Source organism: Centruroides sculpturatus, unplaced genomic scaffold (genome assembly GCF_000671375.1).
Source record: "Centruroides sculpturatus isolate CEXI.00-Female unplaced genomic scaffold, Cexi_2.0 scaffold719, whole genome shotgun sequence".
Classification (NCBI taxonomy): Eukaryota; Metazoa; Arthropoda; class Arachnida; order Scorpiones; family Buthidae; genus Centruroides; species Centruroides sculpturatus.
Window position 1 is genome coordinate 213379 of NW_019384910.1, and position 23742 is coordinate 237120.

The window sequence follows — 23742 nt, forward strand, 5'->3', positions numbered from 1 at the left end:
TAAACTTAATAGCCCCACACTTTAACAGGCTTAATAACTATTTTTTTCATGATATATTTCTAAAATTTTATTGCTCGAGACTCTTAGCTATATACCTACAGGGTGTCACAAAATGGACACCAAATTTTCAACAGGAATATCTGAAAAACAGCTAGAGACAAAACTTTTATTCTTACTTTGTATTGACGTGACAGGGATTAAAATTAACTTAGAAGCTATTCTAGTGTTATTTGGGGATTCATCAATAAACAGAATTGGCACATATCTTGCTTCTGCTACGTAGTAACTAAATACAAGTGCATGAGAGTATATGCAATGGCAAAGTCACCACTCATCCCAATCCCTCTTTCTTGGGTCCTATGAAAGGTATTGGCACAGTTTAAATTACAAACTGTGCTGCTGTTTAAGTAAGATATTATATTATCTCCAGGTCATAAGTAACTGTCAGTTATTTACAGCCAGTAACTATAACCAAAGTAAGAGTGGAACAGAATTGTGCTGTAATTTGAATTTCTTACAGAAATTTCAGGGCATTAAACACTTAATATTTCTAATTCTTTCAGATGAAGAAACTTCATATTTATTTAATATAAGGATGATTAATATTGCGAGCATATAAACTGGTAAGAAATGAGACAACCTTACAAGAATATTACCGCTTGGCAAGTAACTAATTCAAAATAAAGTAGAGACTCATTCTGTCGAGACTTTACGTCATTCCAGATGAATTGTTAAAGGATATTTTGTAGAATGAAGGACTTAGTTCATGAAAAATGAACTAAGTCCTTCATTCTACAAAATATCCTTTAACTTAGCATTGCATGTTACTCGAAAGGGGATTTAGAAGTTTAAAGTAGAGGTATACGTTAAGCATTTTTAATTTATTTAAAAAAAAAATGAAAGTAATGTAAGCCAAAATAAACACAAACTTGCTTCTGTAATAAATAATTTAATCAAATAAATACTATCTATATACACAAAAATTAGTGGAGAGAGGAATTCTTGTGGCATATTCAAAGCAGAAAAATAATTGTAAGATGTCAATTTACATTTGAACGAAGAAAAGTAACGGTGATAATGAGAAATCCTTCTTTTGAATTTGAGTGATAGTGCCGATCGACTGCCAATTTTCTGGCACGCTCTGTTCCAAAGCTTCGTATCGACTGAGGTCGCATAATGACTCAACGGTACATCCCCGACCATTAACTATATGTCTCTCGTGTCTCTAAAGTGGCGAGTCACTGGTAAGAGTTTGTGGAACACTGTTCTAAAGTATTTACAGACTGCTAGAAATTTAAACTTATGCTGAACTTGAACTAACGTTAAACATTTCATATAATTGATGCTTTATTTTTCATAGAAGTCATAAGAAATTTTAAGAAAAAGGCACAAAATAGAGGGATCTCTGCCAACTGCAACATACAGTCCAAGCATACGCACCCTACAGGCAATGCTATCTGTGACCATTCGGTGAACTAATCTGGCTATCGCAGTAACTTTAAGCAACCTGTCGTAATTCTGTCCAGATTAAGTGATGCCGGAAAATTGGCGGTGAGCCTTATTACATGATTTGTTCATTTAAAGAATTTTTGCACACTGATATCATTATAAATTACAAAGAAGTAATTAAACGAACAGACTTTTTTCTTTACAAAAGGTCTGTATTTTAAGGTTGTCATTAAATAAATATATTATTTGAGCCAAAAAGGTAATTTTCATCACTATATGTTTCTATAGATATACTTTACTTTTTGCATATTTATTTGAGAAAATTATAAAACATTCACAATTATGAGATTGTCCATAGCACTCCTATGTGTAGTCTTTATTAATGTATATTTATAGTTAAACAATGATACAGAACTGCTCTCAAGGAGGATGCTCTTTGAGGATGGTGCTATTTAATTGCCAATAAATATGCACAAACAGACCTTTCCCGTAAATATTAAGTAGACTGATTGGATATCAAACACATCCATGAATTACTCAAATTTACAACTTTGCATTGCAAACAATATAGAAAGCACGAAGTGGCGTGACTTGGTGATAAACTCGTGTGTAGATCTTGTTACTCCGAGTTCTTCAACGTAGTGCCAATTTTAGAGGCAAACAAGCAATAGTGCTAAATTTAAGTTTGATTGTATGTAAATTCTAAATTGTTAAGGCTGATGTTTTAGGGTGGTAGTCCGCAGAATGTGGTCCATGGTCTGCGAGAATGTGCCGGGTAGTTTGCGGACTTATATAGTCATTTTTTCAAAATGCAGAACATTTTCGCACATCATAGCTATCACATTAGATTACTGGATAAACAAAATGTTTTGGCACAATCCCATTATCTAAGGTGATATTTACAGGATGCAAGTGGACGGAGGCATAGATGGCTTGAGGTATGTCTATGACTTAGTTATCAATCCACAGACCACGTGAACTTTGAGAACTGCTGTTTTGGGATACATTCAGTGTACGCTCTGACCATGAAACAATATAAGGCAAATGGTAAGTGGTGTAAACTAGTGGTGTAAGGCAAATGGTAGTGTGTATGATACATACTAGCATCATTGATTGGTTAGGTTAGTAAGAGTATTGTAGTGTGTTCCTAGTTTGTATAGTTTATGATATATATATAATGGTGTCTTTAATCTTTCTTTCTATTTATTTTTAAATAAAGATTTTGGTCAGTTGGCCAAGATATATTGGAATGCATCTCTCACTATCCAGTCACCAGTTGTGGGCCAAGTCAAACCCACAATGAGCATATAAGGCCATCTTTGTTCCAGCAAGACCAAAAGACAGTTAAAGTCACCTTAACATGCATGGGTAATCAAAATATTACAAGAAATCCAGTTCGGATTTTGCTTGCGGCATCTCGTTCGGCAACATGGCCGACAGAACGTTATCGAATTTCTGATTCCGTTCGCCGACTCTGGTTTCCATTCCTATGTGGACTCTAACAGAACCATAAGGTTTCTCCTGGAGCGTTTTTGAGCATTCTACATGTGATTTGAAACAAAAATATCTAATGTTTCGTGCAAACGCTTGATGGAAGGCGTGATTGCTGAACACATAACACAGGCTCCAGAAGCAACTGTGGCTCTGTGCCAGAATCAACAGGTTCTCGACGGCAGAGTACCAAACGCCATTAGGCTCGGACAGAAGGATAGTGAATATCAAAGGCAACCACTGAATTAAAAATAACAGAAATGCAATGCTGTTACTTTTCAGTAATTTATACTGAAATCTTTTCTTTGTCAGTTCGTTATCGTTGCTGGGTAGATGATCATTTTGCACCTTTAATGAATGAAGGGATTTTATGAAGAGAATTAGAGTTAAGATGATAGGAGACAGAATTAACAGGTACAGACTGTTGTTATAATAGCTTTGTTTACATATGTCTAACTTGTTTTTAATGATTATAAAAGTTATGGAGTTTAAAGATATTAACCAAATGGAAACAATATTGATTATTATATACTTTTTACCAGAGAATAATTGTTTGGTATGATAGGAAAATTTATGGGTGTAAACGAAACTTTCGAGGGCAATTGCTAAATAATTAAAGGTAACCGTGAGAAATGTCAGCAAACTGCCGTACCAGGACCAATGACAAATGTGGATTTTATCACTGTTACGGGATAATATATCAATACAAATTCTCGAATACACTACCAAAGTTATGATCATGTGAGAGATGGCATTGTTGGCAATCAGAGTGTTTCTGGAGTGGTGTAAGTCGTATTGAACGATCAATGCGCTGATTTGAAGTACGTTTAGCATGGTTCCTATAATGGCCAGAATTGCATAGACTGCCAGACGTACGACTGCGTCGTCCGATTGGTTTCCGTTTGTCTCCAGAGTGACATTGGTCATGGCCCATATTCCGCTGATGTTTATGAGGTCTGAATTCATTAAAAGGAAATGCTAAAATGGATGGGAAAAAAGGACCAGAATAAATTAATCATCAAATTATTAATTATTAAAAATTTGTATTAAACAAAATATTATATGGGGTGACCAAAAATTGGCAGGGTGTTCAAATGTTCTTGTATCCATAGTAAGTGTTCAAGATTTAAGTGTTTCTTGTAATGTATGACAAACACAATTGACTCATGGCATTGTTTGTCCTCCCCTCTTAAGTAATAAACAAGTAAACTCCTACAAGAATATGTACATGGTATCCCATATGTCTGGAACCATAGGAGTTATGTTGATCTTTGTTTATTCTTTACAGGTAAAGCACTGCACCAAGTAAGAAGGAACAAATTTGAGTTATTTTGATGGTGGAGCCCACAGTCGGTGTGAAGTTGCCGAAGAGTTTAAAGGGCTACATCCGACTTTCCATTAGTTACACTTGTCAATCTGGGTGCAACCCATTAAACTATGGCAGCTTCATGCCGACTCAGATCACCCCATCAAAATAACTAGAATTTGTTTCTTCTTACTTGGCAATATAATTTACCCATAAAAGAATAAATGAAGATCAACATAACTCCTACAATTCTAGATTTATGGAACACACTCTTCGGAGAAAATTTCAATTTAATACATTTTATTCTATGCAGGATTCCAAGAGAAAGACCAATCGTGATTCAGCTAGACCCTCTATTGCGTATCATAGAAATGATCTTTTATGGGCTCTCCAGATCTCAGACACAGGTAATTGTACAGTACCAACCACACCCATTCTGGCATCGATGATGTTTTTGTCATCTTTAGATATTGATTTTAAGGTGCGAATTGCTACAAATGGAGTTGTCATATAGAAAATAACTCCATGATGATCATGGTAACTTCATATTGCTCTTGCAAATATGAAATTCATTCATAAAACATTTTTAATGTTCATTATTAGCAAATGAGTAATTCTACATTGCGATACGTAGTGATGACATTGTCGGCCCACTTAACAAATCCGATAACGGCTCGTTAAGCAGGTCGAAAGCACTTTCAATTAAAACATCAGAGCACCGTCGATGCCACGAATTTATTCTATACTTGTACAATTTATAATAGTAATTTGTTTTGGAGGCCGGATGGCCGAGCAGTTAAAGGTGGCAGCCTATCGCTCCGGGGACCCGGGATCAAATCTAAGTGGGTTGTTTCGAATATAGTCCATCCGTCCCTCACCGCCCAGCCCCACTCATCGTGGGCCCGGCCAAACCATAATGGACTTGCAAGAATAAAGCCCTTTCAGTGCCCACAAAGCCAAAAGAATTTAAAAAAAAAAAAAAAAAAGGAAAAAATATGGTAATTTACAAAATCATACCTTAGGAAGGATGCAAGTGTCCGATAATTACATCTGTAACAATAGCAGCTGCTGAAACAAGATCTTGTTTCCTTGTAATAAAACTCACGCCCTGTTGCAAAAGAATAATCGAGAATTACTTCTTACACCAAAGAATTTTTATATTAACAAAATATAAGTTAACTCACCAAACAGTTCTTTCATATTTTCATATTTCTAGAATTTAGTTCTTGAATCTCCCAGTAAAATCCTAACAAACTGCAATTCCAATTGATGGAATATTTGAGATTTTAAGTAACAATCCGTAAGAAAGATCGTGTAATCCTGTAAAAAAAATACATCATTATGTTGTGTACAAAATAAATAAAATCCTGGTAATACGGATTCATGCAAAATCCAACTCTTAAAATGGTATTCCGAAGGAACTGTGCCACTATTTAGTAAGGTATGGCAAAGAAAATGCTAGATAACCTTATTTTACATGAAAACTTCGATTTATCACCATACTTTTGCATGTAAATAAATCGAGACGGGCGCTACAACGAGGTTTTGGGGTAGGCCCATGATGCTACCATTTCTTTGATTCAAATAGGAATTTCAATGCGTAATTTTTTATGTCGAATATTTGGAGTGTCTAAGTCGTTTAGAATTCAAAGATCTGTTTCTAAGAATTGATTTTTTGACGTTTTCAATACAATTTTCCATTTATATAATCTATTGATTTTGCGTATATATGTGTGTGTGTGTGTGTGTGTGTGTGTTTTTTTCCCTCGTTATATCGCTGTTTTTCGTAAGGTTTTACTTGATTTATCAGTATAAATCTCTCATCCTTTTGCTGTTAAATATACAATTTATAATTATCGAATTCACTTTGAAGGTTACAATCAAACAATTTGCCAAATTCGGACTATTTCCACGAAAACGTCTGCATCACTGCCAAAATGAACAATAAGTTGGCCCCAAAAGTTAGTTAACTTTCAATAAAGCGAATCGCAGACCTGTTTTCGCCATTACATCTCGGTTAACGGACTTTTGAAACTCCCTGTATACTCTAAAAGCACGAAAATTTACTTTTCGTTAAAGATTTAGAAAGTAGAAGACAAGGGAAAAAAAACATGCCATTGTTTCGAAATTCCATCCACTCCGAAGGCCCTAAGAGGGCCTCTTTCGCGTCCATTACGAGTTCAGTGGGGGTTGATGACGGCGTATCCCGATCAATCCACTGGAAAATTTGAAATGACCAGAACAGCGACTGATAGTTTACACCTCGTCCATGATAGAAATTACATAATTACATGCACGCAACGTGAAGGATCCAATGCAAAAATAAAAAATCCATGATCATCTCATATGATTTTAATGAAAAATTGTTTAAAACCGACTGCAAATTGAAATAGCAAACAGGAGAATCAAATTCCCGTAGCCCTTAGAGCAACAGAAGATCTTGATTCGGGAACAATGGACGATGCCCTTGAGGGCAAACAGGTTTTCTCTTGCTTTTCCTCAAGGTCATTGTCCATTCTTACAGTTTTGCAACATAAATTACCATATTTTAATATTAAAATAATGAAATTTAATATGTTACTTATGTTAACGAATCACTTTTTCCGTGTAGTGCCAATTGTTCTCGATTGTTTTGTGAATCCCAAACGATAAACCCATCCTTCAACAAGAATAATTAAGGTTTCACACGTGCTACAGACTATGAGCAAATGAGGACTTTTTTCCATATACTAATTTAACAAATTTAAAAAATGGTGTTATGCGGCGTTCAAATCGTGGAGAACAATGAATGTAGTGTATTAAAGTGTGTACTTACCGTTTCTTTAGTTGCATAAACACCTCCCACTTGCTTGAGGGGGGGTCGTTTCCATGACTGCTTACTACTTATCGATTTTTCAGTTTATTTACGTTCATTACGCATGATCGGGGAGATCGTTAAGACACGTGATGCACCCTCTTGTATTTAAGAAATTAACACCTAGAAGATATATTTCTTAAAAAAAAAAAAAAAAACATGTCACCGACTCGATCCACATTCGTGTCTCGTTGATAACACACATCAATGTACGGAAATACGTCAATGGCTTACGAAGAACAAACAAAATGTCCTTCGTTGCAGGTTAGAACGTAACAGATCGAGATGTAATTGGTAAAAAAATCGAAACTACCTGAAAATAAATCGTAGCGTAACACGAAAATTACAACCTTACAGAACGTGACGGCACCTCGTTGTTACGTTATTACTTTCATTTCATCGGCTCTACAATAGAAATTCTTTCAATTTAGTGTTTTTAATATAACGTAAAAGTTCAGGAATTTTTCGGCCCCCATCGTGGGCCTGGCTCGTGAGTGCGTTAAAAATGCGTTCTAAAATGTGCCAAGTGATGAGGCCATCAATGGCCGAGAGGATGCAAACAATTGAAGGTCGTGGGTTCGCGCATCGTCAACGGGCTTGGTCACGTGGAGTTTTCCTAAATGGGGGGCCAGTTTCCATAGAAAATCCTCCCGGGAGACATCGCCCGCGAGTCGCGTTGCAGTAGATAAACAACAACCACGTGTGTGGCAGGTAGCGGCAATTCAAAGTGCTGCATTTTCGATATAAGAATGAAAAGATAATATACGCAGAAAGTAATTGTTTATTTAAGTGAACGCTGGATTTAACTCGCAACTGTGCACCATTGTGTGCCATTTTGTAATTCGAACGGTCCCCAAAATGAATGCATTCACGAATTTCCAAGTGCCTAATAACAGAGATCGAAATGGGTGAAAGCAAGCGAGGTTAGCAATATCTTTACTCTAGTAATTAAACACAATATATTCTAGAGTTAAATATACTCAAGAATATGGTAAAGTACTACAACAAACACTTAACGATCGCATTCGCAACAAAATAGAGAGGTTGCGGCCGACGTTTTAAACGCAAAAACGTGTACGTCGGACGTTTAGTGCCGCCTTCCTGTAAGCCTAGAAGTTTGACAATGGCGTTTGGAACGTCAGTAGAATCATGCTCGACGTTCTAAATGCCATTGCCAAACTTCTAGGCTTACAGGAAGGCGGCGCTGAACGTCCGACGTACGCGTTTTTGCGTTTAAAACGTCGGCCGCAACCTCTCTAATATCGAGAATCGGAAGTTAGCCAATTACCATACGTTTTACTTTTAGTACGCAAACAGTTAAGCGATTTATTGATTTATTTTACTGACTTATTTTTATGAAATATAGACTCGAGGGGTGTTTTTTTTACGTTACAGTAAATTAACTTGGGCATAATACTAGTACATGAAATGACTTAATAGAGCGGAATTGCTGAGCGATTGGTGCATGCTTCCAAAATGTCGGAGAAGCAACTCGAGGTCTCGCTACTATTACAAAAAGTTGTATTATGTAAGTGTTTGAGATAATTCTTCATCCAAAAGTAAATTCGTATTCTGCAAAACTAAATTGGTCACACGTGGAAGCAGCCATATTGTTGCACTGAGTCTGAACACACTGTGCTTAGTGTTGGCACCAAAAGCAACTGGTTTTTTCTGAATGCCGCTTACCGAAAACAGTTCTTTTACTAAATGATCCGTACGTGCACTGGTGCATCTAGTTCGTTTACCGAACACGTGTATAGAAATGATGTCGATTCGATGCAACTACTACACGTAACTTCAATAGGATAATGAATGAGTGCTAGATTATAGATTGTGATGTCAAAGTTCGTATCAGATGACGCGATAATCTAGCTACAGACATTTTGTACTTGATAAATTGAAGGACCAAAAGCTCTACTTTCATTAGATACTAAGGAGGTCCCAAAAACTAATTCCTTCCTAGTTAGAATTATTGTAAAGGATCAACATTACTAAATGTTAATTCTTTCCTTATATTGAAATTTCTCTGCCCTAAGGGCACTAAGATGGTTGTGGATTTGTCAGGCTCACAATGGAAGCCAGGTGGTGAGGAATGGACCATCCATGAAAAATTTCTGGAGTTTTTCAACCTCCTGAGTTTTCCAGAGCAGTACCAGAGGTATGATGTGTTTAAGGTAGGACCCAAGGACATACCCAGCAAGGGGCAGTGTTTTGTTCCAAGAGACAATATATTTCATTGCGCCATCTGTTACGAGCAAAAATTCTTTATCAGATAACAACAGCTGATGGGGTTATTTGCTGCTGCAACCTTTGGGACAGAGAATGCCTCTGTTGTACTGTCTGAAGTGTCTAGCAGGGTAATGTTTCATTTCTTGTGTATAAAAACCGTATTGTGGAAATTGTTTGCCAAGTTTGCCCTGTGTAATAAACCTGCCAACAATAATAAAAAAAAATGATGATAAACATTTATAGTGGATTTTAAATGAATTTCGTTTCAGGCCTTGGGAGTCCTTTGTGTACCACAAGCATAACGTCATTAGTCAGAAAGGGGTTTGTAACTAATTAATTTGGCACTGGACAATGAATGCCAAATGAACTTGGCTGATGATGATTTTTTAAGGCATAATTTCAAAAAATCTAAATTATATTTGAGAGAAATCATTCGTGGAATCTTACTGAAAACTTTTTTACATACAGGATGACCAAAAATCAGGCATACAAGTTTAAAAAAATCCAACAACGAATTGCATAACTTTCCTTGCAATTGTTATATTTTTGTTTTTAGAGCCTGTAGGCTCTAAAAACAAAAACATAAGATTATTCTCTGCTTTGAAGAATCAGAGAATAATCATAAGAAGTGGAAAGTGAGAGATTTCTTCAGAGACATTAAGACTCTATACAACACATATCGACCAAAACCCCTGGTCATCAAAGAGGCATGTGGGAGGCTGTTAGCCAACGAACAGGAAGTTTCCAAAAGATGGAAAGAATACTTCCAGGATCTTCTGAAGTGTCCAGACCCCATCCCTCCCAAAACACACTGTTCAACCAGAAGTTAAAGAACATACTCAGAGTGAAGTTCAGGTCGTCATACAAAATCTACATAATCACAAAGCTGCAAAGACTGACAATATCAAACCCGAGCTCATCGAATATGGTGGACAGCAGCTTGCAAAGACAATCTATAATCTGATTCTGCAGATCAAAAGACAGGAAAGAATGCCAATGGAATGGAAGGAAGCAGGCATAATCCCCATCCATAAGAAAGGAAATAAAATGGAGTGTAAAAAACTACAGGGGGATCTCCCTACTCCAGGTGACATACAAGATCCTGTCATCTCTAGTTATGAGGAGCTTGACTCCATACATGAAGGGAATTGTGGGTGAATATCAAACTGGTTTCTGAAAAAAATAGAGCCACAATCGATCAAATCTTTGCATTAAGACAGGTTCTTGAGAAGAACTGGGAATACAATGTCGACACACACCTGTTGTTCATTGATTTTAAAAACGCGTATGACAGCATTCACAGGCAATCAGTGTGGAAGGCCATGAAGGAGCTTGAGATATCAGACAAACTCTCCAGAATTGCAGAAATTTGCATGAATGAGGTGTGGTATACAGTAAAAACCGGGGCCACAAGGTCGGACAGATTTCAGAGCAAAACACGGAGATGCTATCTCCTCTTTAACATCGTTCTAGAAAAAGTTGTCAGAATGGCCCAGAAGATAGACAATAAAAGAGTCTGATGAGTTGAAGCCTTTTACTATGGGCAACAGAATATCGAGATTATGCATGGTAACAGCCATTCATTGCAGCACACAAATGTGTGGAAGTTGTTTTGAGATTATTGGAGAATGATCACCAAGAAATGAGTGCCAATGTAGGCACCACATCTTCCAGTTTACCACATCTTGACAAAGCAAGGAATGCACAAAATTGCTGACAGATAGGTGCCTCACACCTTGAATGATATGCAAAAATGGTAACAAATGGAAATTGCTGAAATTTTTTGCATTACAAGTATGAAGGAGAATCTCTCCTTTGTTGGATTTTTGCAATTGACAAAACACAGAAGTCGTCTGATTCTTGGATCTACACCCAGAAACCACAGCTAAATACCAACTGAATGAGTTGCGCTGTCTATCAACCCCACACCCCAAAAAACTGAAGCAAGAATTGGGTAATATAAAAGTGTTAATGATCATTGCATATGACTTAACAGGTCTTCTTGTCTCATTGTGTAGTACAGTAACAAACAGTTAAAGCTAGATACTATAGTCACTTCCTTGATTATCATTATCATCCAAATATTTATCTTTTAAATGGTGGTAATATCATGAATTTCTGTTCGGTATTGGTGAAAATATGGTCTTAAAAAATCATCCAATAATTTGTGTATACTCTGTATATACTAACAGTAATTAAATTATGAAAAATTAAACAGTGAAAGAAGAAATCATCAGTTCGTAGGTAGTTTTAAGTTAATTTTTATTATTCAAACAAAGTTAAAAAAATGTTAACAATTCATTGAAAATGTAAAAAGCGGGTGGCAGTTATTCTTTTCCAAAATTATCTTGACACAATTCAAATTTCAGAATGAATTACGCCAAGAAAAATTATAGAAACAGAATATTAACTAAACTAAAAAAAGTTAAATCTTAACAAATTTACAAATGTATATAAACTATTACAAAGTAATAAAAAATGTTAGAAATATTATTTTACAATAAGTACACAAATTATACAAGATAAAGAAATTACCAATAAATTTCTAATAAATAAATATGGTATGTACTCGTAACGTCTACGGAATTATTTAAAAAAGTTCTGACTCGTGTCATCAGGAACGAAACAGATCTTCAGAAAAATTAAGATCCAGCGTCTGCGCGTAAGAATCAGTCAGCTCGATAGTGTTGAGCTGATAATTTGTTTGCGTTTCCATGTCGCTCAGAATGGCGGAAGTCGGCGAAATTCTATTCTGGCCGTCCTTCAAAAATTCGAACGGGTCGGTGCCCGTGTCGAGATTTAATGACAGAGATTCGGAATCGTCTTCTAAGCAAGACAGGTAGTTCCAGGGAGTCTGTGTTTCAATATCCGAAAATTCTAAATCGGAAAACAGAAATTCTTCAGAGGTTTGAGTTTCCATATTGGCCAGGACGTTAGAATAGAACTCGTCTACTTCGGACGTTTGTGTCTGTGTATGAGAGAGAAGAGGGTAGAAATCAGTCTGTACAGATTGCTGTACAACATCGTCTAACAACCTTTTGTTGAATTCGGTTTGTGTTTCTATATTAAACAGCTGCTGGGAATTATCGGAGATGGCCTGACGTACCGAATTTGTGGAAATTTCTTCTAAGGGAAAGGAAAGAGATTGCTGATTAAATGGTTCGACAAAAGAAGACAAGATATTAAGAGATATTTCTTCATTTGTCGAAACGTCGTCGCTTGATTTAGTTTCGGGAATTTTTGATGTATAACTATATATTTCTTGAGATTGTGTTGAGGCAAAATTATTTTCCGGTTCTGACCAAAACGATGAGGATAGCTGATCTGTTAGAGTTTCCGAATCGCAGACTGTTTTCTCTTTAATTCTGGGACTTGTCTGAGTGCTTGAAGAACATCGAGACAAATATGCTTGCCAGCTGATTTTGTCTACAGACGCATCTTCCAGGACTGTATTTAAACTGGACCAGTAATTATTTTTCATTTCTCCTGTTTTATTCTCACTTCTTTTCTTATTTTTATTATTTCCATGAATCCTTTTCAGTGATGCTTTCTTCATTTTCACAACTGTGCTCTCATTTGTCTGTGTATGAGTGCTTTCAATCTGAATATCAGATCGCTGAATCAGAGCTCTTCCGGAACACTGAGAACCTCTGCTTTCCCTTTGGATATTCTGCTCCTTCAAGTCGTCTCCCGAAGTCTGAGTTTCGACAGCCATTTTATTTTGAATCTTACCAATACTTTGATCGGTTGATCTCTCAGTAGACATATTCTCGGAAAACAGAGATGCGGATATTGAAACCTGATTATTTCTTTCTGAAGGCATGTAAGTGTTAGAGACGGAAATTTTTTCGGGAAATACAGTTCCGCAAACTGAAGTCCAAGTGCCAATATCGTAAAACAATGGATCAGTTTGGGTTCCAATGTTACACAAATCATTCGACTGCGTCCTTTCAGAAGAATTAACAGAATTTGTATTTTCGAATTGTTTTGGTGCAGAGGACAGACATTTCGGTAAGATTTTTCGATGCTTAATGGGAGTTTGCGAACTGGAAAACACGGAAGGAACAATCTGTATGGGCGGTTGCTGGATGATAATTACCAAAGGTGAGAAAACTTGTTTAGGGGGTGTATTTTTAAATCTAGAAAGATTACAATATCAAAATTACATTGAAGGATAGAATAAATTGTAAGAGTGATTTTATAACCTGATCATACTTTTTCTGCCGGTGACGGAAGTGGGGAGGCATAACGTGCTGTGTACGTCTAGTGTGAGTTATTAACGATTCCCAAGATGCATACTGATTTCCGCAGGAGCAACACCAATCCGTTCCGCAAGTTGCTTCATGACGTTTCCTCATCCAATCTGCCCCAAACCCTTTCTGGCATTTTGAGCATAAATACTTCTTTTCTGCATGGACTTTAGTGAAATGCTACATAAAGAAAAATAAAAATACAAAAGTACTGAAAGAATTGAGTAGTCACTATAATTTTTGTAATTATTTTTATCATTTATCATATTGAATTATATCCTTTTTTTAATATATATAGTATTTTGTTTGACCTATGTCTAGAACACTGCCATCTTGATCCACCTTGACAATAATGAATCTTAATGATAATTGATCCAAATCTCATGGCTAGACTAATTAGAACACATACAAGAAGCAGGATTCACAAAATTGTTTTTGTGAATCCTGCTTTCTGTGTGTGTTGCCCAGTAAAGCTGCTTTACTGGGCAACACACCTGTGATATTTTAAATAATAATATTTGTTTATTATAATAACTGCATTTCAAATCAGTTTCTCCATGTGAAATACACTTCGATATACTTTCTCTTATTTATTATGTTATCAATATTTACCTGTTTCAATAGTTTTTTTGACGTGAAATATCTTTCCATACCGTCGGCATACATGCAGCCGGAAACAGAACAGTGAAAAATGGAATTTTCTGTCGTCGATTTGAAAGATTGATTCACCTAAATAATAATAATAATGATAATAATTAATTATTACATTTGGCAAAAATTACCCATCTGCAAATCTTAAAATAAACTTACATTCTGAGGATGCATTTCCTGCAATTGTAATTTAAACCTTTATTCCTCAATCTTAAGCATTTGTAAATTTCTAAATAGTGATATGTTCTTTCATTAAACTGTTGAAGTGTAAGATGAAGTCTGCTGTAATAAAATTTATTATAAAATTAAATGACAACAGATAAAAAATATAAGAATGCAGTAACGTCATATTAACATTTATAACTCTTTTTTTTTTTAACTCTTTCTGCTCTGTGGGCGCTAAGACAGCCTTTTTAACAAGCCTTTTATAGGTTCTGCAGAGTCCACAATGGGGTAACTGGATGGTGAGGGACTGCGCACAACGTATCCAGACTCTCCAAAAACCTATTGGAAAATTTTTTTATCCATCTGGATTTGATCCCAGGTCTCACAGAGTGGTAGGCTACCACCTTAACTGCTCGATCAACTGACCATCAATGGTATAGACTATATGAATTTAACAGGATATGAAATGTATCTTGGGTCAGTGGCGATACTATGCTTAAAATACTCCAGAGCCCCAGTCAGTGGCGTAGCAAGGGGGGTGCAAGGGGATATATCATGCACCGGGCACCACTCGCAGAGGGGCACCCAAATCGTCTCCAAGACAAACTACATGTGTTTCTGGAGGGGGCACCAGTTATGTTCGCTACGCCATTGGCCCCAGTTGGGGAAGATTCACAAACAACCCATACTTAAATTCTTAATCATGTTTGTCTGCTGCTTATTCCTATATGTCTCTGTAATTAAGGCATTCTCAACATGTATTTACTATTGATGCTTTCTCAATGTGACGTAAAATGTTTTTATATTTATATATTGTGTACTTAAATATCTATAAGCAGGATTTTTGGACTATCAGTACGCTAATAATTGAATCAAACTATGTAATTTGTCATAAAGGTGGTCGGTTAAGTCACCGTCTTGTACAAATATTAATTATTATAGTAAAACTCCTATCATCCAAATGAGGATTATTATCCGAATCGCCACTTACCCATCTCTCTCTCTCACCAATGTCACACTGCAATTCTCTTACATTGTGCAATTGCATGATTACTAGTATGCTACTGATACATTGACGAATAAATAAATACAGTACACAAACAATACTGTGCCATTACCCTGTAATGTCATTCTTTACATGTTAATCCACTTATCTGAATTGCCACAAATCAATTTGGATAATCAGAATTATATCATAATTAATTTTCGAATTAAAAGAAAATAAACTGTCTCAGAATGGACTGAAATCTGAAGCTTCTACTTATCGTGTAGAAAAATTAAAAGTTATGCTACCTGGCACTTCCAAATGATTCTTGACTCGTGTTCTGTGGAAAACCCATGTTCTACGAAAAGAAAAATAATTGCAAATTTATTCTAACATACTCCAACATATTACTTTATTTGTAGACAATTCCACTTTTTTTTACTTTATTCAATACAATCAATTTTATTAGTTTATTGCTTTATTATTTTATAGTAACATAAACATTGAATTGCTTCTTGATTTTTGAATATATTAATGCTAATACTCTGCAAAACAAAGTATACGAATGGTGTTCCGTGGCCTCGGAAATGTCGAGAACCACCGCTCTATACAATCGGATTTGACTCGCCGATTTTTTCCTCTGTCCGAACTTTCTGGGTATCGGCCAAACAAATAGCATTAGGTCTGTGCAGAAAATTATTTTTTTAGATAAATGTAATAAGATAAATAGTGATTACTTATTTGTAAATTTTCTTTCTGTATATATCTTAAATTTTTGGTTAAGTAGAGGCACATGTCCCCTCCATCTCTCCTAAATATGTATATGAAAAAACTACTTGGATGGATCCATGTGACTTCTTTGTACACACATTCAGGAATTTTCATAGCTTCCGCTTAATGCAAATTCCATCGAATGGAGATAAAAATATTGTTACCATATGATTAAATTTTCTGCAAGGTAAATAAACCCTTACAAATGTCTGTTCTTTGACAGTTGCAAAAAATAATCAGCATATTCATTGATATCAATGCAGTCGATGTCAAATCTGAAAGATATTGCATGTGAAATATCTATTTTCGTAAATAAGCAATTAAAGAAATAACAAAAAGAAATTTACTATACAATGGCATCAGATAAGATTAGCTAATATATTTTAAACTCTTTAAAAAAATCCTTTTTTATACCTTTAACAAAATATAGCACAATACAGAATACACAGTAAAGTCCTTGAGAGATGCAAGAGGTATTGCTCCAAGCACGTAACTTTACATCGTGTTTGTAACTGTAGCTGTCGGTTATGTGGATGTATAAGGACTTCACTATGCATTCTCTGTATTAATTAAATTACCGACTAACATTTTCAGATGTGTTCAATATCCATCTTTGGGTCTTTAAATTTTGCACATTCAATTGTTTCTAACTGTACTGTACCTAGTTGTACACAAAAGAAAATATAGCAATGCCAGATAAATGTAAAAGATGATGACTTATATCTTTATTGATTTCTTACAAAAATTATGCCGAAAAAAATCTTTTAAATTTAATTAATTGAAAAAATTTATGTATATTCAAAATATATTTCAGTATTTTAAAATAATATGAGATTATTATTAAAATATAGCTATCAAAATTACAAAAAAAAAAAGAAAAAAAGGTATTCTTACAGACTACTGAACAGACAATTGTGATATAGAAAGAAACTTATCAAACATATTGACAGAAGAATAAACCTCAGATTGCAATACTGAACCCAAAACTTATGAGTAAGTTTATGTATATCATTATTCCAGAACTTTTCACTAAAGTGGAAAGTCAAATTTAAATATATTATCACCGTTTGTCACTTGTCCGACAGCAGCCAAGCAGATAGCACCTCTGAATGCCGGTAGTTGGCTGCAGGTTTGCACTTGATCAACAGGCTGGCTGTGTGGAGTTTTCAGTTTTCTTCACATTAACACCTAAATAGAGGCCAGTATCCCATAGAAGGTCCCTCCTGGCAGATTGCTCATGTCTTGCATAGTCATATCTTATCAAATCAAACCATTTGTCACCTCTAAATCTGGCACTAAATCAAGAGTGGTGCTAAAGTGAAGAATAACAGCCATCATTAAATAATACTGGTAAGAATTGTATATAGTAATTAGGTCTAAATAGAAGTTTGAGTTAAAAAAAAAAAAAAATGCTAATGATTAGAGGACATCTATTATTTCTTTTCTTTGGGAATTGGTGCAACCGTTATTCGAGGGAGATTATTACCGGAATAAATCCAGTAACTGCTTTCATTTTATTATTAATCAAGTAAAAATGCAATACTCGATACACTTGCACTTTATTTCAAAATAAAGTAAGAGTGACAATGCCAAATAGAATGTGCAAGTTATAAGTTTACAATGAGCCTTATCTTCTCCACTAGACAGTGACAGAGGCACATGCAGAATATAAAAAGAGAGTACAAGCTACAAAATAGAGTATCGTACATTATGCAAAAAGCTTCAAATTCTCCGATTCAACATCAATTCAGCGCTCCCACAAAGTGCAGCAAGTTGCACTTTGAGCTAACTTGGCCTCGAAAACAAAGAATGTGGTTTTGGTCAACATATGACAAAGTTGCATGGGACAATGGACAAATATCATTCACCAGTTTCTTTTATATTTGCAGAATAGGCTAGAAGTCTGTTGTTTGTTAATGATAGAATTTGGGGCCCTCCTGGTAATTAGGAAAAGGGCAACTCAGATAAAAGGGATCATGTGCCCCAATGTATCAATGCCTATGGACAGTGCACTTATATTACAGAGTATGGTCTATAAATTTTTTCATCCTTCAGCTGTTTATTGGAATAAATACAGTATTTAGTAATTCACAGGTAATAAATAGAGAATTTTTTCACAATTATTGACCTGATGCTTTACATATTCCTTAAAACTCTTTCTGTACCTGCGGGTACTAAGAGGGCCCATTACAGATTCAGAACAGCTGTGTATCAAAGGACAGGGCCAACACACCGGACAGACCAACCCCGAAAAATTCCTTTTTAATCCTGGGCCGTCAGAGTGGTAGGGGCTGCGACCGTAACCACTCGATGCTTTACGTATTATAAAATATTGATTCATTAAATTTCTATAATCAAGGATATGAAGAATTAAAGCTAGGATTATTATTTGTCTATAATTTAAAAATTGGTAAAAGTTTAAGACTATTTTATGTACAGACTTCTTGAAGTATCAAATTCCAAATAATTATTCAGAACTGTTTAAAAAAGGCAACGAATCTTGTTAAATTATAATTAACTAACTGACAGCAGCTTAATCATAGAAAACAATCTTGTAAATAGTGAAAAGATCCCTGAACTTCAACAACAGTAGGAAAAAGCTTGCCAATTTTCTTTCTTCAATGTTTTCAACCTTTTTCAAGGTTATCACGAGAACTTGCAAAGAAAACCTTGAAGGAGGTCAAAAGCATCAGAGAAACTTGAAAGGTTAGTAATTTTAGAATTTGTTTTTTGTTACTCCAGTTAATTTGGAAGAAACTCTGCAATGCCTTTGCTCAAAATAGAAATAAGGTTAAATTTTTTTTATAACTGTTTTGGTAACGATTTTTGGACATTATAAATTATCTGAAAAACTATATAAATTATGTAGAAAAAAGTAATATAATTATTCTATTTACTTACTGAAAAATGTATTTTAAATCAGGTGGATTAAAAAGTCAAGAAATCGAGGCTTTATAAAATTATTCCGCACTCGGTATTCATATATTAAAAGATATATCTGCTACAGAAGAAAATATTATCGTCATTTGCATCATAAACCCTATACTCACATTTAGAATTTTTATGATACATTAAGGATAATCGTAACTTCTAACAGAAATAGAATTATATAGTTTATGAACTACAGGCATTTTCGACGATGGACTTTCATCGGATTTCTACTTACTAAAATTTGGATTGTAAATTCGAGTAAACATAGTACTCGACTTTTCTTTATTGTCGTAATATCCATAAGAATAGTGAAAGTTATATACTCGACGTTTCTTTTTGTAGCAAGCAAAGATATTAAAAGAAGTAACTAGAAGGTTGCTACTTTAACCTGTCATTGTAAGCATCCTAAGATTTTAAATTAACTAATGTTACAATTAATTTTTTTTTGTATGTGTGTGTGTGTTAGGTTGGAATGCAATGATGGCTAATTTATGAGTCCAAAGCATTTATTTCAGTGTAAATTTTATGTTGGGTAGTAAAGGTTTTAGTTTCTAAAATATCCTTTGGATATATATAACAAATACAAAAAAGTTCTTACTTATGAAAATTTGACTTAGATGGCCGAGACAGTTAAGTTGTCATCCTACCACTCCGAGCAACACGGAGAATCAAAACTCCAAGAATTTTTTTGATGGTGGTCTGTTGCAGATCTGTACGCGACAACGATAAATCCACCTACAAAAATTAACATACAAAATACCTTTAATCGGACACAAGACCACTCCTGATGATGTTGAATTGTTCCAGTTTATGGAAATTTTCAGATAGCCATCTGGACATTATTAGCATTGTATATTTTTGTTCAATGATAATTTCGATCATATTTATAAAGTGAATGTTGTTAATTTATCAAATTATTTTTTACGACTATAAGAAATAATACTAACTACAGTACTGTGTTAACAATGTACAAACTTTATATATTCGTTGCAAATTCTGCACTTGACACAAACAGAATGTAAAAGTGGGAAAATTAATGAACGTCCATGTTTTCTGATATGAATTTCCTTCATTAATCTATTGTATATATATAAATAAAACACTTAAAATTGTCAAAAATGTCTGTCTGTCGTAGAAAAAAAGCTGCACCAGAAATTGATGAATCATCCTGAAATTTCGGTCACGAATAATCTATATTGGAAACAAGTCAGCAAATCCCCTATATAATTAAATATGTTTACTTCAGAAGGTTTAAAAATCACCAGTATCTTAAGAGTTTTAATTTCTCAAAACTGTAAGTAACATAAACATTTCAAATATACTTTATTTTTCTTTAATAGGAAGGATTTTTTGATCAAATTTCCCACATTTGAATTTGAATGTCAAGAGATGGGGTCGACATATCTCGCACTGCGCCCGGTCCCGGATACGCCGGGCCCCACCCCGACATCTGGCCAAACCCATAATGGGTACAATTAAAAGCCTCTCATAGTGTTGGACAGAAAGGATAATATATATATATACACGAGGTATAATCTTCAATCGATAAATTAAAATAACATAACATTTGACATTATTTAATTTAAATATTTTATAAATTATTATTATAAGCATTAAAATTTACCCTCGTAATAATAATAATTATTAAAAATGAAACTTTTTATAATTATTAAAATGTGATTTAATAATTATAATAATTTATTATCATCTATTAAGATTACAGTTGCTAAACTTAATAGGAAAAAAAATCCATGTTTACCAACTGCATTGTGATACTTTCCTCTTAACTACCGGATCAATAAATGCAATTATAAAATTTTTAAATACATTTAGGTTCGTTTATATAGAAAAAATATATATAAAATTCAAATTTCCTTCACATATAATGATTTTCCCGTCAACAACTTACATAAACAACCACTTATATTTGAATAGTGCCAGTAACCTAACTAGAACCTATATAGGAGGAAAGCCTGAAACGGAAAGTGCAAACCTACATTCACCTCCATATCATTGTGGATATACAAACAATGTTGATAAAAAGATATTATATATTGTATATATAGAGAGCTCTTAGATATTGAACATATATACAGGTATACTCCCGGTTACAACCTTCTCACGATAAAACAAACTGCAGATACGACCATCACATATTTATACCCCTACCACGATCCAACTTAGCTATCTCAACCAATAAGACGCTCAGTCCGTTCCAAGTGTTGCCACCCATCCAGCTTTTGCATCAATTATCCGCGCGATGGGGCAAAGACAAAAAATATCTGGGTTTTAAAAAAATATAGCAAGTCTTCAATAATTAATTATTTTTAACAATATAGCTGATTTTATAACCATCAAACAGAAACGGTCAGATAATTTAATCAGTAAGTCATTTATAATAACATTCCAGAATAGATGTCCAGATACCAAGCCTGGAGGACAGCCGATATTTATAAAGCAGGTTTTTTTTTTTTAACAAAGCCCAATTTAAGCTCGGCCATCGTCTTTTAAGACATCCTCGAGCAAATAGAAAATCTTTTTTGGTAATTTTAAAACTCGATAAGTTTTAAAACGAGGGCCACCGTGTATTGTCAGATGTCTCTTTGACGTCTAGAACGTGTGTGCACATGTGCACGTACGTGCAAGGCGTATTTATCACATTCAGGTCTTTTTCCTTAATTTATTTATAAAAGGAAGGAGTGATCCAGGTTCCTCCCAGCTTATGCTACCGAATATTACTATTCAAACAGTTGACCGTACTTGGTCATTCTATTTTATTCGCATTTTATTGTTTGCTTTGCGTGGCGTAAGACGGAACCAAAAAAGCACCGTTACACTCCATCTTACGAATCCGTAGAAAAACAAACCGAAATTGAATAAGATCTACACATAAAATAACCTCAATTCCTTAAATATTGGTCATTAAGTTACTTTATTTTTAAATTTTATGACATTTTATGAGGAAATGTAGGAATGTAAGGCGTTACTTTAAGCAAATCACGCAAAGTAACTAAAAATAATCAGCAAATCAATACCGTCGATTTATGTTAAGGTATACTAAAGTTATACGGCAACATTTCTAGAAATAATTGTAGAAAAATAAATATTTCTAGAAAATTTAACTCTTATTTTATTCAATAACAAACACTGCTCCTAATGCTCTGAGTGTAATCGAATGCAAGAAGCTTAATATTTGAATTAAACGGGTAAAAACGTTGGCCTTTCTTAATATTTTAACATAAATTAGNGGGGGGAGAAAACCCCACAATCACAACTTAAATTCGCTAAACCTTAAAAGAATAAAACATTCCGAAAATTGTCAAAAATAATAATGTAAAAGGTTAGCGAGTATTGTTGGAAAATAAGCTGCCAGACAAATAGAAAAAGTTTATTGTTAGCAAATAAGTATGTAAATGAGGGGAGTGATTGCATTCAGAATTGTGATTTCACCTCACAGTATAAAAACCGAACGTCAAGTGAAGACGGACGAGGTGAACTCCAGTTAGCAACGAGCTTGGTGAGCTTCGTAGCAGTGAACGAGAGAGGTGTCCGATAGGATCAAATAGTTCCAAGGCAATTTTGAAGTTATTCGATTTGTGGATCGACGAATAGAGAAAGTCTTGAGAGTTGAGGAAATAGGTTCCTAGTATATTGAGGTGACGATTAGGATCTTTAATTCATAAGAATTATTGTATATAAGTTAAGTCTTTGAATTTTGTCGAATTCCAAAGGGGAATAGATTTAAGTTAGAAACTAGATTGATTTGAGTTTTGTCAGGTTGATTCTTATTGATTTTCATTGAATAAATTGTTGTTAATTTTTACTAAATTTTGTATATACTTTATTACTAGAAATTAATTAAATATTTGCTTTGTTATTGACAAACTTTGTCATTATTTAATTTTGGTGCACGCTAAAAGTCCAGGCCTGGCACATTAACACGAATCCGTGTAAAGTACCCGTTAGGTAACGGCTATTTCCAGCACACAGTCGTGTAGATAATCATTGGAAAGTCGGAAAAATAAAATAGTGCTTTACAACATGCTTTACAACATTGTCCAGAGACAGTGCAACCCACATCATAAATCTATGTTGGAATATCTTGAGATCTGGTAACCTTGAAAAATATTCATTTTTTGTGGGGGATATTTGAAAAATCATATTTGTAATTACAAACATTGGAGGAAATACAAACAACAGTATGACGGAAAATATGAAAAATTGGAGGAAATACAAACAATAGTATGACGGAAAATATGAAAAATTTTGCAGATCAGTTGGTGAGATGTTGCTTGTGTATTTGTGCTAATGGTGAGTATTTTAAAAACATTTAAACTAAATTTGACATAAAAGCGAAGAGAATTTCTGAGTTATTTATATATAAATTTGTTGTTAGATCATATTTAAAAACAGTAAAATTTATAATATGATGTACATTTATTGCTGGTTAAGGTGAGCCTAGAGCAGATGAAAAAAATCCTCCTTGCATACTCGAGGAGGCAACATTTCTACCTGTACGACTAAAATCAGGGTTAACAACCCATACCAACAGGGTTGTTAACCTGGATGCCCGAATGTTGAAACCCTGGAACACCATTCCTGTACAAAAAGAAAGAAAGAAAAAAAAAATTTCTATTAAGGGGGTACAATTATTTGTCCA

At 34.5% G+C, this 23742-nt stretch overlaps 3 protein-coding genes across 5 annotated transcripts in view; all 3 read right to left on the reverse strand.

Annotated features, from left to right (window-relative positions):
* Positions 1-2682: 2682 nt before the first annotated feature.
* LOC111631631 (melatonin receptor type 1A-like) lies at positions 2683-7142 on the reverse strand. 2 transcript variants are annotated; one of them, XM_023375918.1, is made up of 4 exons: positions 7062-7142; positions 5431-5566; positions 5264-5354; positions 2683-3918 (listed from the first exon to the last, which is right to left on the reverse strand). In XM_023375918.1, exon 4 carries the CDS (start codon positions 3904-3906, stop codon positions 2830-2832), a length of 1077 nt encoding a protein of 358 aa, XP_023231686.1. In that variant the 5' UTR covers positions 3907-3918; positions 5264-5354; positions 5431-5566; positions 7062-7142; the 3' UTR covers positions 2683-2829. The 2 variants fall into 2 exon arrangements, with proteins under 2 accessions (XP_023231686.1, XP_023231687.1); XM_023375919.1 differs by lacking the exon at positions 7062-7142 and adding an exon at positions 6828-6857.
* A 4480-nt stretch (positions 7143-11622) lies between these two features.
* LOC111631639 lies at positions 11623-14516 on the reverse strand. The gene is made up of 4 exons (XM_023375939.1): positions 14390-14516; positions 14192-14308; positions 13545-13759; positions 11623-13468 (listed from the first exon to the last, which is right to left on the reverse strand). Exons 1-4 carry the CDS (start codon positions 14402-14404, stop codon positions 11944-11946), a joined length of 1872 nt encoding a protein of 623 aa, XP_023231707.1. The 5' UTR covers positions 14405-14516; the 3' UTR covers positions 11623-11943.
* The window catches only part of LOC111631638 (poly [ADP-ribose] polymerase 2-like), an 87704-nt gene continuing 78356 nt past the window's right edge, over positions 14395-23742 (reverse strand). The window contains exon 18 of one of the 2 annotated variants that reach the window (XM_023375935.1): positions 14395-14512. The gene's annotated coding sequence lies outside the window, so the exon portion shown is untranslated. Of the gene's footprint in view, positions 14513-23586; positions 23682-23742 lie in introns of those variants that run through there. The other variant, XM_023375936.1, reaches the window with a different exon arrangement.